Here is a 15,034-nt window from a genome sequence, read left to right on the forward strand (position 1 = left end):
TCGACCATATTTCTTCCACGAGTTCTCAATCTATGACGGAAGCTACATCGGGAACAGCGTGTCTCCAGTAACGCCGGTTTTGAATCTAACAACCTCACCAGACAGCACGGCGACGACCTGATTACACAGAAAGGCCCCTACCTTCCCATCCTCCACATAGCAATGCACCCTCCTCGCTCCAATATAGCCGTCAGCCTACTACCATAGGCACGGCTTTGCCCCTGTACGTCCATATCATAAATATTGGTCAAAACAACAACGTCTCCATTTATTGTTAAAGCTTGAAGACTATTCTTATACCAGACATTCATGGATATCCAGATACACAGGTGATCGTAATTACTATATTAAATATATATTATATTAAATAATAAAGATTAATTATAAAAATTAAATAAAAACATCATCATGCGATTAAAATTAATACTCTAATCTTATATATAATATTCTAATCAACTGATATCGCATTTTTTCGTTATATTACAAATAATATAATTTTATGCTTAATTTTCCTATGATAAAAACTTTATGTTTTGATTAAACTTACAACCCCCGTAGGGGTTTTCAAAAATTGCCTTAGCCGATGATATTTCACATCGTCATGGCGGGGGATTGGTAAAAGTTTTCAACTAGCAATAATCGCACCTCGGTAGAACCTCATTGGTTACGATATCGCCACTGCGCAAAGCTGATGTGAAGCACTAAAGTCAGGCAAGATATAGTAATCTTGGTTGGATTTCGATTACGAGAAAATATCTACCTGCTCTTGCCATCTAGCGAAGCTCGCTCGAAGCTTATATATACGCTCTATTCATTCTATTTTTATTACGTGTTACATTCGCAAGTTTTCTCGCAACTTATAACTTGCGATCGTAATTACTATATTAAATATATATTATATTAAATATATTATATTATACTATATTAAAATTAATTACTGTATTAAACGGAAATGGACAGCGAGATATAGAGGCAGCTTCAATAATATTTGACGGTATATAGGAACACGAGGTGAATGTATATAAAATTAATCTCGGATTTAAATTAATGTCAGAGCAGATTATTACACGATGGAGGATGAAAGTCTTATGAAAAATCACATTTCGTGCAAAATGATTATAGAAGTGTTGAAACGGGGAGCTTAATATTCAACTTCCGCATGCAACACTATGTTATGGCTATTTCTCGAATCACCGATAAAATATGAATCTCGATACGGTGTACGGCTCGCGCCATAATCTCGTATAATTTATACTAAGGCGCGACGTTACGCGAGAGAATTATGAGGAGTATACTGCGCGAGAGCGACGGGAATTAAATTGTATATCATTCGCATATAAGATCACTGCGAACCACTATTGATTCTCGTAGCAATACCCGAGGAACAATGGCTTACGGTTCGCCACATCCGAGAGTAAAAGTTATTTCTTGTCTCTCTGTGAACGCTGTTTATCCGATTACGACATCGCTGTACATGGGACAAGACATAGCTACCGAAACTTAATCATATCAGTAACTTTGGTATACTCAATCGGTCAAACTAGTTAAATATTCTCTTATTTAATTTAATTTGTCTCAATTTGGAAAGTATCAAGAAGTATATTAAAACATAAAAATAAATATGAAAAGTCTAAAAAAATTTCTATCTATTTACTACGGATATAATAGAATGTCCTCTTCGACGATTGCGGACAGTGCACGCGCTGCAACGAGGCGAATAAAAGGTTCGCCGGAACGAGGCGAATAAAAGGTCTCGTCGATCGATACGTAAATAGGTTAATCGCGCCATCATTCGTCCTCCGAGCATGCAGCCTCTAGCCGACAGTGTGCATGTTGACGATTGCACAAACGGCCTACTATTTAGGTTGCCGGTTCAACGGAAATCGCACGGTCGATAGCCCCTAAACGTCGACCCCGACCCATTACGGAACGACAGTGGCACGAACGCACACGCGTGTATATTTTTCGTATCTTGCACGCCACGCGAGAGATTTCGCTTGGCCTTTGTGAGAGCCGCTCGGTCTAATGACACAGTTGGTATGCGGCCATACGATGAAGATGGATAATGAGAATCTTCCCCGTAAAGAGAAATCGGGGGTCAATGAGATGGATTTAAATGCCCGATCGCCAAGTTATAAAAATATCCTCGCCCCATTCGTTCCACGAGAATAAATTATTTGAAATTCGAATTATTCGACATATATTTGGTAAACTTAGTATATTGTATAAAATTCATTAGAATAGTAGCAACTAGTCTTTATCATTATCTATTGTTAATATCATTTCATGATTGCTATTATGAAAAAATATGTAATAAAAACTAAACAATCTTTCTAAAATTTAGATTTTATCATATTACATTCTTTTATACTTTTTTCATATTTTATAATACTTGTTCAATTTGAGCAAAGAAAATTTATTTAATAATAATTGCAATGTAAGATTATTAAATGTGATTGATTAAAATTAATACTCTAATCTTATATATAATATTCTAATCAACTGATATCGCATTTTTTCGTTATATTACAAATAATATAATTTTATGCTTAATTTTCCTATGATAAAAACTTTATGTTTTGATTAAACTTACAACCCCCGTAGGGGTTTTCAAAAATTGCCTTAGCCGATGATATTTCACATCGTCATGGCGGGGTATTGGTAAAAGTTTTCAACTAGCAATAATCGCACCTCGGTAGAACCTCATTGGTTACGATATCGCCACTGCGCAAAGCTGATGTGAAGCACTAAAGTCAGGCAAGATATAGTAATCTTGGTTGGATTTCGATTACGAGAAAATATCTACCTGCTCTTGCCATCTAGCGAAGCTCGCTCGAAGCTTATATATACGCTCTATTCATTCTATTTTTATTACGTGTTACATTCGCAAGTTTTCTCGCAACTTATAACTTGCAAATTACACTCTAATCAATAACTGAGTTATTTCATTATATATATGTAAACAATGCAGTCATATTTAGTAATAGACACAAAGAAAAAAATGTTTTACTAAATAATTCTGTGTCTAAACAAATTTTGTTCCAATATCAAAATTATATTAAAAATTGTAGTTTACAACATATAATTGTATCATTAGCGCATTAAAATAAATTTAAAGATCATTTATCAAAAAAAAAGGAGAAAACTCTCTGCATTAAAAGAAATTTAAGAAAAAGTAACTCACCGTTTCGGAGACTATACTCTTGACTTCCGCTAGTAAAGCTGCAGCAGGTGACAGATAAGCCCGGACAAAGTTCTCCAAGTTACCATGATAAGCGCAAACCAGGATATCCCGTGCTTGTCTTATCAGTAAATCCATAACACTGTCGCCATAAATCGGTCCGAGCAAATTCCGGACCAGGGAAGCGAAATCTCCACGATCCTATAAAATAACAATAATAAAGCGTAGTGTGCAATTTAAAAAAATTTCTAACTTTTATTAATAATTAAAAAGAATTAATTTAAAATAATTAGAATACTTTAGAATATTTATCAATTAAAACAAGTAATATTATGTGAAGAGTATTGGTAAAAAACATGATAAACTTTGCCAGATAAAGTATATAAAAAAACTCACGTAAAAGATTCCTCGAAATGTCTGATAAATTGAATATGAATTACGTAAAACACATCAAATATTTATTTAACGTGTTGCAAAATTCAAAATTTTTATAACTCTATTTAAAGAATATTAATCAGAATTCTTGAAAAAAAACTTGTTTTAGCCAAATAAGAAATCATAGATAGAGAAATATTAACCCATCGCAATTATTTTTTGCTTTATTTAAAACGCTTGTAATTGCAAATTAAAAAATCCCATTAATATGGAATGAAAAATGAATAAATGACCACACGCTCGGGTTCTCGGATAGCCCGGGCACTGCATGATAGACGCATGAATGTTGATGCGGCTTGTGGTGAAGCACCATCAGATGAAAGTCAGGTTCTAGACAGTTATTTAATATCGACATCGAATCGCATCGCGAAAATGTAACGTTACATTAGTCATTGGTAAAAGTTTTCAACTAGCAATAATCGCACCTCGGTAGAACCTCATTGGTTACGATATCGCCACTGCGCAAAGCTGATGTGAAGCACTAAAGTCAGGCAAGATATAGTAATCTTGGTTGGATTTCGATTACGAGAAAATATCTACCTGCTCTTGCCATCTAGCGAAGCTCGCTCGAAGCTTATATATACGCTCTATTCATTCTATTTTTATTACGTGTTACATTCGCAAGTTTTCTCGCAACTTATAACTTGCAAATTACACTCTAATCAATAACTGAGTTATTTCATTATATATATGTAAACAATGCAGTCATATTTAGTAATAGACACAAAGAAAATTTTGTTTTACTAAATAATTCTGTGTCTAAACAAATTTTGTTCCAATATCAAAATTATATTAAAAATTGTAGTTTACAACATATAATTGTATCATTAGCGCATTAAAATAAATTTAAAGATCATTTATCAAAAAAAAGGAGAAAACTCTCTGCATTAAAAGAAATTTAAGAAAAAGTAACTCACCGTTTCGGAGACTATACTCTTGACTTCCGCTAGTAAAGCTGCAGCAGGTGACAGATAAGCCCGGACAAAGTTCTCCAAGTTACCATGATAAGCGCAAACCAGGATATCCCGTGCTTGTCTTATCAGTAAATCCATAACACTGTCGCCATAAATCGGTCCGAGCAAATTCCGGACCAGGGAAGCGAAATCTCCACGATCCTATAAAATAACAATAATAAAGCGTAGTGTGCAATTTAAAAAAATTTCTAACTTTTATTAATAATTAAAAAGAATTAATTTAAAATAATTAGAATACTTTAGAATATTTATCAATTAAAACAAGTAATATTATGTGAAGTATTGGTAAAAAACATGATAAACTTTGCCAGATAAAAAGTATATAAAAAAACTCACGTAAAAGATTCCTCGAAATGTCTGATAAATTGAATATGAATTACGTAAAACACATCAAATATTTATTTAACGTGTTGCAAAATTCAAAATTTTTATAACTCTATTTAAAGAATATTAATCAGAATTCTTGAAAAAAAACTTGTTTTAGCCAAATAAGAAATCATAGATAGAGAAATATTAACCCATCGCAATTATTTTTTGCTTTATTTAAAACGCTTGTAATTGCAAATTAAAAAATCCCATTAATATGGAATGAAAAATGAATAAATGACCACACGCGCTCGGGTTCTCGGATAGCCCGGGCACTGCATGATAGACGCATGAATGTTGATGCGGCTTGTGGTGAAGCACCATCAGATGAAAGTCAGGTTCTAGACAGTTATTTAATATCGACATCGAATCGCATCGCGAAAATGTAACGTTACATTAGTCATACGATTTCAACACTTGTCCGAATACTGGAAGCAATAGAGACAAAGAACCAAACAGTTTCGCGAATCCATTTATATCGTTATGGAATCACGGCTATCGCGCGTAAAATCTGTTACTGACAATTATCTCCCTCTGGATAAAAAGGAAAAAATGCCTAGTTGCGCCATGGTTTTGCTGTATCTTTATTACGGCCTACTAAAAAAAAAAAAAAAGAGAAAGATTTATTCATATATTAATGTCCCATCAAATATTGAAGCATAATTCTATGATTATTACAAAATTAACGATTAATTAACTTTTGATAAACTACATAAAACTGTATCGCGTCATTATACGCACTTTAATTCGCGCGGAGTCGATGCAATGTCGCATCTCTCTCTCTCTCTCTCTTTTATATATATTAAAAAGTATTATAATTTTTTAAAATTATTTCCCAAGAATAACGTGAAAGAGAGAGAGAAAAGATTTTTGAGAAAATTGATTATTTATGAGATTGAAGTTTTCATTGACTTTATTTATTCATTTCGATAAATCTTTATCGAAACGCTGTGCATGCGATTATTCCGCGATTGGGAGAGCCGTGCGATCATCGCGTATTCAACTCGAATCGTAATTAACCGTGTTTTCACGAGTAAGTGTAAGTGCTACGTGGATACAGCCAAGACATACATACATAAATAAAAAAAAAGTGAGCATTAGGAATGGTGCTCTAAGACGTGGTTGTATTTTAAAGGCACTAATCCCCAAACTCGAGGAATGGATGGCACATTCTCATGGATAACGATGTTATATATTGTCTCGTTTGGCTCTGACGATGATAAGAGGATATTAATAAAGATTGTTTGCAAATTTTTCAGACGTTCCGGAGGAAGCTAAGCCCGGTGTAAGTGGCGCAGAAGCGTTAGCTTCCAAGGGACAGACCAACCTCGACAAAATTTTAAATATAGAAAAAGAATCAGGCTCGAAAGAGGTAAGGTTTAGGGCCCGAGCACAGAGTTTTGCATAAGCGCGCATAACCATAAGCATAAGGAAATTGATTGGTCGTTTCTTTACGCATATGTATTTACGGACCGATCAATTTCCTTACACTTACGATTATGCGCTTATGCAAAAGTCTGTGCTCAGGCCCTTACATTCGTAAAGAAATGCATGTACGGTGTAAGAAATCCTGTTTTGAAAAAATGAATAAAAATCTTGAATCGACCGCTTCATTGTTTTGTTGCAGAATCCTAGAAAGAGTCTGCGTGGACTAACATTTTTTATCACTGGAGTGATGGAGTACATGTCCAGAGCAGAAGTCTGTAAGTTAAAAACAGACAATGGTGGGCGCACCGTTTGCAAGCTTTCTGGCAGGGTGCATTATATCGTTGTTGGCGGCAAGGCAGGACAAACTAAATTGAAGAAGGTACATTTATATCTCGTTATAGACATTTATACGTTTGCCATATACTTATCATTTCTCATTGAAAATCATCTTTCTTTTCAGGCGAATGCATTAGGAGTAAGGAGGCTCTCCCAATTTAGTTTGATCGAGATGATAAAAACAGGAGGCAGAGCAATATCGTCGGATCAAACAAAAAAATCTATCGCTTGTTGGGAGAAGCGGAGGGGTAAGCTGGAAGAGGTAAGCTTATTTATATTATTATTTTTATTATTGTTGTAATCATTAACAATTTATTAAATTCCCCGATTAATCTTACTTTTTTTTTAAATCAACAGATATTTCTCTCTTCAGATTCTGATAAAGAGAAAGAGAACGAGACACCGAGACAAACCACAAAAGAGAAAAAGGTAAGCTTTGATATTTATTAAATTAAATCTATACACAAATAATAAGATTAGATAAAAATGTATTTTAATTTTTTGATTTAGGCAAGTAGCCGACCACTTCTCAAGTAATTTCATTACCGTTAATTTCACCAAGCGACAGAAATTGGCGCGAGGTAAGCTGCTTGTAAACTTGTATATTAATGATAAAATTATTATAAATTCTCATTTTTTTTAGCAACTCGCAGCCCGGCGAGGGGACGACCACGGCCACAAGAAGAACGAGGCGAAGGGAAGCACATTGACGCCGTTCGAGGGGACGACGGGTGACGATCACGACCACAAGAACGAAACACCGAAGAGACATTTATACGTTTGCCATATACTTATTTATCATTTCTCATTGAAAATAATATCTTTATTTTCAGGCCAAGTTAATGGGTATCCGAAGGTTGTCCCAGTTCAAACTCATGGAAATGATCAAAAGCAGAGCATCGGATCAAACGAAGCAATCTATTCTATCTTGGAGGAGGCGCAGGGATTTGGGAGAGGTAAGTTTATTTATATTCTTTTTATTACTATTGTAATAATATTAAGAATTGATTAAATTGGATGAATAATCTGACTTTTTTTAAATATCAACAGATTACAATATCCTCGGATTCGGGCGAAGAGGAAGACAAGGAGAACGAGGCATCGAAGGGAAGCACATTGGCGTCGCCTCCCGGCCAGGAATACGCATCTTACCGGCAACTAAACTTGATCTCGGTCCGGTTGTCTGTGGGAGCTAAGTGACATAAGTTGATCTGTGTTGATAAGTAAATCTGTGTAAAAATGGTTGATAAAGATCCAAAGGTATTTATCATTCTTTTCCTTTTTTTTATTATTCTATAGCCGTTATTATAATTTAATTAGTTTATAATTGGCTATAGCTATATGGTTATATTCATAATTATAGCATAAATTCTTCTTTTCCTTTTTTTCTTTTTTTTTTATTGTTCTATAACCATTATTATAATTTAATTAGTTTATAATTGGCTATAGCCATATGGCTATGTTCATAATTATAGCATAAATTCTTATTTTCCTTTTTTTCTTTTTTTTATTGTTCTATAACCATTATTATAATTTAATTAGTTTATAATTGGCTATAGCCATATGGCTATATTCATAATTATAGCATAAATTCTTTATGTTAAATAATGGCGATGATAATTTAATTGATCAGTTAATCGCGCACACAGAGGAATTTTGCGAAAACGCGTAGAAGGTCATGCGATCATAAATAAGAGAGGTCAATCTCCGATGGCCAGGAGGACGAGGATGGACGAGGAGAACGCAGATGCTCATCGCGAAAATGTAACGTTACGCTACATTAATCATACGATTTCAACACTTGTCTGAATACCGGAAGCAATAGAGACAAGGAACCGAACAGTTTCGCAAATCCGTTTTTTTTTTTTTTTACCTTTGCGAGGTTTTTTTCAGTGGGATTGATATTATTTCTGAGCGAGCACGATTATTATGGATTAACGATATGGAATTACGGCTACCGCGCATAAAATTTGTTACTGACAGTTATCTTTCTCAATGCCAGGATAAAAAGGAAAAAATGCCTAGTTGCGCCGTGGTGTTGGTGGCAGGAGGGCAGGGCAGGAGCTACGGGGGAAGGGGGGTAGGGAGGTGAAGGGATCCAAGAGGGAAACGGCGGATTACGGGAGAGTTAAGTTAAGGCTGTCGGCTCCTGAGAAGTCATACACCAGCAGGAACCGCGGGCTCCGACAGGGAAGGGTCTGATATAACCGCGAGAGGGGGAGTTTTTAGTGGGTGAAAATCCCACACGCCCCCATCACAACGGTGGGATGTGCATAATGCATTTTCTCCCCATACAAACAGATGGAACAATGCAAATCTAATTTTATCTTTAATTACTACGAGACATTAATATATAAATTATATTAATAGTATCAATAAGAAAAGAATTTGTTACAATAAAAAATTATCTTACTTTCATAAATAATTGCATAATTGACTTTGTCCATTATGTCCGTCACAACATTATGAACACGCCGACGAAATTGCCGACTTGAGATTTTAGCCACATCTTTTAAATGTCTTTTCTGTTTAGGCTGACTATGAAACTTACGAATGTTGCAGATACTTTTTCCAGAGCAATGGAAAAATTATCCATGGCAGAGAACACAACAGATATTTCTGCAGATAGCGACCCGAATGTAACAAAATTGAAACGTCGCAGACATGCTCGAAAGATTCTAAGTGATGACGAAGAAGAAAGCCACAAAGGAATTAAAATCTTACTTGATATGCAAATGTTCATGTTGTAATGATTACATGTCGGTTCGATGCGAGTGTACGTGAGATATCTGACGAATACTTTCTCTCATTATTTTGTAGAATTCGAATTAAGCATAATTCTGGGAAAGCGCATTCCTAAAAAATAACTTATATATTCATAAACGAGTATGTGCTTGAATGTGTTTTAACAAAATTCCATTTTGGGCGAGTTCTCCGCATACCTCCGATAAAAGCGATGCAATCTCTTTTGCAAAATGTAAATATTGCGTTATTGGCACTGTCTTCCCCAGCATCACTTTCCCACCAAGATTCGAATACTGAAGTGAACAAGTGTCGTCTTGCGACACTTCACGTTCGATGTGGGTGCATTATATCGAGCTGCATCACCGCATAAACATTGAGGTTTATCGAGGACACACGAGAAACAAGAGGAGGGGACAAAGGGGAAACGACGCGACATGTAACCATTATATGTGCGCCCGATCGCCCACGTATTTCCGCCCTCATGGTGCGTGCGGACAATAACGCGAAATGTTGAGAGCGTGCGAAACTTGTATTTTCGGAGAAACACATACCACTGCCGAGGGTTTCACGTGGGATCTAGGTGATCGAGAGCGAAACCGGATGTGGCGTGTATGTACGAGATGTATAAAAAGTGTTATTGTGCACTGTTATTGTGTGTAGAATGCCCCCCAAATAGTATTCTCCATTTAAGTTCAAGTAAAATTTGCAATACAATTTTATTTCAAAATGCTCATTTACCATAATAATTAATGTTGAAAATTAAGAGATTGTCATACAGTCTTTTTACACAAAAAATGGCAATCCAGAGAAAATAATTAAAAAAGATTAACATAAAATTGGATGAATAATTTATAGAGAATGCTTATGACTTGCTTGTATGGATGCTATGTGATGAGTGATATTTTCTCGGATATCCTATAATATTAAACAACACAATAATAAGAAATTTTGCTGTATATTATGCATAATGCACAAAGAAAGAAAGATATGCCATATAAAAATATGCCATAAATATTAATTTATAAAACTTATAAGATTAACATTACTTAAATTTGATTGTACGATTTGGTTTCGATTTTATCTAACGAAGTTTAAAGATAAAGATTAAGTACAAGAAATAAATGATCCAACAATGATAAATACTATATATTTTATATGAATTCTATATCTATATTAATGTCACAGGTATTTGAAGAAAGCCTACGAATTAATCCACCTACTCGCTAATTACCTCCAACAAGCCCGGCTCTGTCAAACCTGCCGCTGGTATAACAGTGACAAATAAGACAAAGCCGGACCAGAAGAGATCGGAAACCAACGTGAAAACACGAAAACTGCCGAAAACCGCGGCAGTCACGGTCACCTGTCCACCAGGGCAATATGAAGAGGTGATACTCGAAGCGCGGAACAAAATTAAGTTATCCGACTTCAAAATAGAGGGCCTACGCACAAAAAGGGCGGTCACTGGCGCGCTCATTTATGAGATAGCTGGAGAAGATGGCAGAGCGAAAGCTGACGCCTTTGCCAATAAATTGCAAGAGGTACTTGCGAACAGAGAGGGAGTGAAAGTAGCTAGACCAACAAAAATGGGCGACATCAGGCTAAAATATTCTATACTCTATATATTAAAAATCATTATATATTTCATTCTGTCTGAGATGCCAATCTAACCGTTTTTCTTTGCGGCAAATTAATATTATTATCTTAAAAATATGTAAATAGCATAAATTATACATCATATTACAATGCGTCGGCAAATATTGCCAATAATGTTTGTTCTACCACGTGATATCGTCCCACGGGGTGTGTCGATCATAATAACAGACCGACACGAGTCGGCTCGTCAGTACCAATATTTGATCACCCGAAATTTATGAGAAAAGGGTAACGCAGTATTGCATAAAGAACTCGTTAGGGGAGATGCACGTCTCCCGCAGGGGTTTCGTATGGATAGAAACGCAGTCTGAATCCACATATAAATTAACCGCGATTCACGTGCCGGTTTTAGTCGTCTCTACCTTATGGGCACATGTTGTTTATTAATGTATTTACTCGCGTGAATGGGAGAGAACCCAGATTTACTGTCGTGTATTCACGTGCGCACGATGCTAATGCAAAATGTTCTACCATAAGCAAAGAGACTAACATTTTGTCTCCAGAGAAAATACATTATATAGAATAGACTTTGTCATAGTGAGAAAAAATTCTATGTATAAAATTCTATATCACATAGGCCAATGCTTGAACCGTACCGGCTGTTTTCGATTTCTGGAGAATAAAAGACTGGAATTGTTGATCGCGAGGACAGATATTAAACACAAGTTTATTTCTTCGTTATATCGCTTGCTTAATATTCGTAATAATATTGCTGATACAATAATAGCTAAAAATAACGAACAAAAAATATTTTAAAAGGGAAGGTATGAAGGTAATGACGCAACAGACGCAAGGATTGAAAATAATATTTCCAATTTGAATGAAGAAGTAATATATGTATATATGTATGTTTTTAAAAAAATAGGACGGTTTTATACCGATACCTAATCAATATGTTGGGGCCTCGCTGAGATAGAAGGTTTTCACCTCGCTCGGTTGGAGTCCGCTCATGGGATTTCGGAGTGCGAGAAAATATGTCGGGGTGGAAATGCACTACGTACGTTCGGTCGTTATAACGGCCACGGCTCGAAAAAGTTATAGCAAATTCTTGAGCTTACATTTGTATATATAGAAATAGAAAATATAAATATAAATATAAATTTAAAATTAATAATATTAGTGAAATTATTGATACAAAGCCACTAAATAACGTTTGTTGTAAACTCTTTTGCGCAATGTTTACTATTTTGCAATGGCTACAATAACGCGGTTGCCTTACGAAGTAATTATTCAGATTCTAATTCACTGGAAATATAAGCATCAGCAGCGTAGATCTAATGAGATTTGGCTCCACGTATACAAGATTCCAACAATTCATACATGACAACAAATTGTGTGAAAAAAAATTTTATCAGAGGTATTTTATTTTTATAAAGTTTTTATATTAATTTTACTGGATTAATTTTCGTAACTCAATGAGATACCTCCGCAAACGCTAATAGTCGACAAGTAAAGTTAAAGTTATTGTGTTGTTCTTTTTTTCAAATTTAAGTTATGCCTGATGCTTTTTACTGCATATTGAAACTGCTGTTACAATTCCAAAAACGCGGATACTGCCTTTCGCCCGTTGGCCCCCCTCCCCCTCTGTCCCGCTCCCCCGCGGGCCAAGCTTCTCGATCCACCCAACCGCGAGGTATGGGGTTCGAGGGGGACTTCGGTATCGGGCACGTACCTTCCAGAACCTTCGACGATAACAACAAAAAAAAATCGCGAGGCTACGGCAATAATAACGCTGAATAATAAAATCATGACCCAAGGGCACAGCCAAATTGGTGACAGCTGAGTTTGCTTGGCAAAGTCCCACCACAATATATAATTTTGTTTAATTCCAGATTGACAATGTAAATGAAAATATTCTGATTAAATAGGCTGATAACGAAGATAACGACGACAACTAATAACAACGATCGATAATCATCATTGAAGAAAAAATAGATACATATAGTGTTTAGAAAGGAGAGAGAGAGAGAGAGAGAGAATAGGTATAATATTATTAATTATATTCAGTATCTTCAGTATATGTTCACGATATGTTGTGTCGCGCTGCGCTACAAGTCACGCCGGTGCGAGGGATGCTGAAGGAAGTCGCGCGCGCCCAATTACATCATGGTATAAGATACAACAATAACAGCAGCAAGCATTAGCATAATGTTGTTTAAAATATTAATCTTCTAAACCGGCCCCAGAACCCGACGACGAACCAGCCGAGGAAGAGGATTAACCTGGAGTACCGGAAGACTCCGCCATCTCCCAAACGCCCTCCCACACACACACCCTTCCGCAGAATCGACGGGGTGCGCACAAACCGGATCACCCATCGCCCGTCGAAATCGTCGCCCGGTACCGCCGACTGATATATGTCGGATGTAGATCGAACTATCCGCCACCCGTTACCACCCCCGTCCGATGCGACGTTCCACACGGGAACATACCGTAAAACGACCGACGCCATTCTACCAAACGATTCCCGATAGAAAAATTGTAGTATTCCAGGCCCGTTAACGACCCTCGCCCGGAGTCAATCCCCCCTCCCGAGCAGCCAGAGGACCGGAAGGACGACGACGCAGCCAAAGGACCACGCCGTTCTATTATCTAATTTGAATAATCAAAGGAAATATAAAACTTTTTTTCCCCTTCAATCTTATGTAAAAACAAAGGTCTATGTCAAAATTCAGCTTGCATTTTTTCCAAGGTTTTGCTCGATTTTCATCTAAAGTGACTGGGCTATATCACGGCATCGAATTGTTCACTGATAACAATGCTTATCGACTTTCGTTCCAATTGACTGTTACGTAGCGACTGTTACGTAGCGAATGTTGTAAAAGATTCATACAATCTATTCTTTTCTTCTCATCTCTCTTATAAATAAACGCATCTCCAAATAAGTATGAAATTTGCTGTGTTTAATCCGGTAAAAGCTAAAAGCGAAGGTGAAATCTATGCAATATGGAATCGCGGCGCAGTAGAGATGTTTAAAAATATGTTCAAAAAATTGAATGCGGAGAAACGGAAGCGCACCATGGGAGGTAGTATCATCGCGCTCGGAACGATCGTGAAATCGTGCGATATCGAACGCGTGGGCCGGCGTTTCCCGTTTCTGTTGTCGGCGTCGGAGCTCAAGCACTCGCGAGATTAAGGCAGAAGGAGATCAACTATATAGATATAGCGGCGGAGATATATATCGATGGTTTACACGAAGGTTGAGACCCCGGTCCGGAACGAGGCCCGCAGCCTTCAATCATTGTCAATCGGTTCGTACAAAGCACCGTTATGGTGTCTTCATGCTATCGTCTCATCCCATAGGACGTTCCACCTACCACGATTCTTTGGCAACATTCCTACGTTAACCACGCCAGTCCCGTTCTCCGCGAATATTCGCGAGAGCGCATCTGAGATCATGAGTATCACGTATTGCGTGCGTTATAATCCGCTGAGATTTGTAAAAAACAAAAAAAAGATTAGCAATTGGGTAAAAAATTTTTATACATATCTTCTAGTTCGCCGAAAAGATCATTTATAGCGCCTAGCATATAAAGACGTGTAATAGTATACATATAAGCCGCTCCAAGAAATTTTTTAGTTAGCGATATCTTAGCTTCTCGGAAATAAATTTTTCTATTCAGTATCGGATACTGTACATCGGACAGACCGAATGCAGTTTAAATCCTACATTAGGATTCTATAATTAAAAAAAAAATCATTTATAGCGCCTAGCATATAAAGACGTGTAATAGTATACGTATAACATATTTTTTGGAAGACCTTCAATTTTGAAAGCTCCATAATTTTAAACAAAACATAAATTTAGATTTTTTTAAATATATTAAGAAACAGCTATGTAATTAATAAGCATAAATTATGAATTCTGTATAAGAATATTCTACATATGACAGAGCAATTATAATTTTATTAT

The 15,034-nt window shown here is 36.3% G+C and overlaps 1 protein-coding gene and 3 non-coding genes across 4 annotated transcripts in view; all 4 read right to left on the reverse strand.

Moving 5' to 3' along the window:
• The window catches only part of LOC115232741 (puratrophin-1-like), a 244,851-nt gene extending 241,440 nt beyond the window's left edge, over nt 1-3,411 (reverse strand). The window contains exon 1 of the mRNA XM_029802803.1: nt 3,185-3,411. Within this exon, the coding sequence (XP_029658663.1) occupies nt 3,185-3,319 (135 nt within the window). The 5' untranslated portion in view covers nt 3,320-3,411. The remainder of the gene's footprint in view (nt 1-3,184) is intronic.
• LOC115232874 lies at nt 550-690 on the reverse strand. Its single transcript, XR_003883671.1, has one exon. It is a non-coding gene; the product is annotated as a U4 spliceosomal RNA (small nuclear RNA).
• Nucleotides 2,596-2,736, reverse strand: LOC115232873. The gene has a single exon (XR_003883670.1). It is a non-coding gene; the product is annotated as a U4 spliceosomal RNA (small nuclear RNA).
• A 556-nt stretch (nt 3,412-3,967) lies between the features above and the next one.
• LOC115232875 lies at nt 3,968-4,086 on the reverse strand. The gene has a single exon (XR_003883672.1). It is a non-coding gene; the product is annotated as a U4 spliceosomal RNA (small nuclear RNA).
• Between the last annotated feature and the right edge of the window lie 10,948 nt (nt 4,087-15,034).

Source organism: Formica exsecta, unplaced genomic scaffold (genome assembly GCF_003651465.1).
Source record: "Formica exsecta isolate Colony F162 unplaced genomic scaffold, ASM365146v1 scaffold15, whole genome shotgun sequence".
Classification (NCBI taxonomy): domain Eukaryota; kingdom Metazoa; phylum Arthropoda; class Insecta; order Hymenoptera; family Formicidae; genus Formica; species Formica exsecta.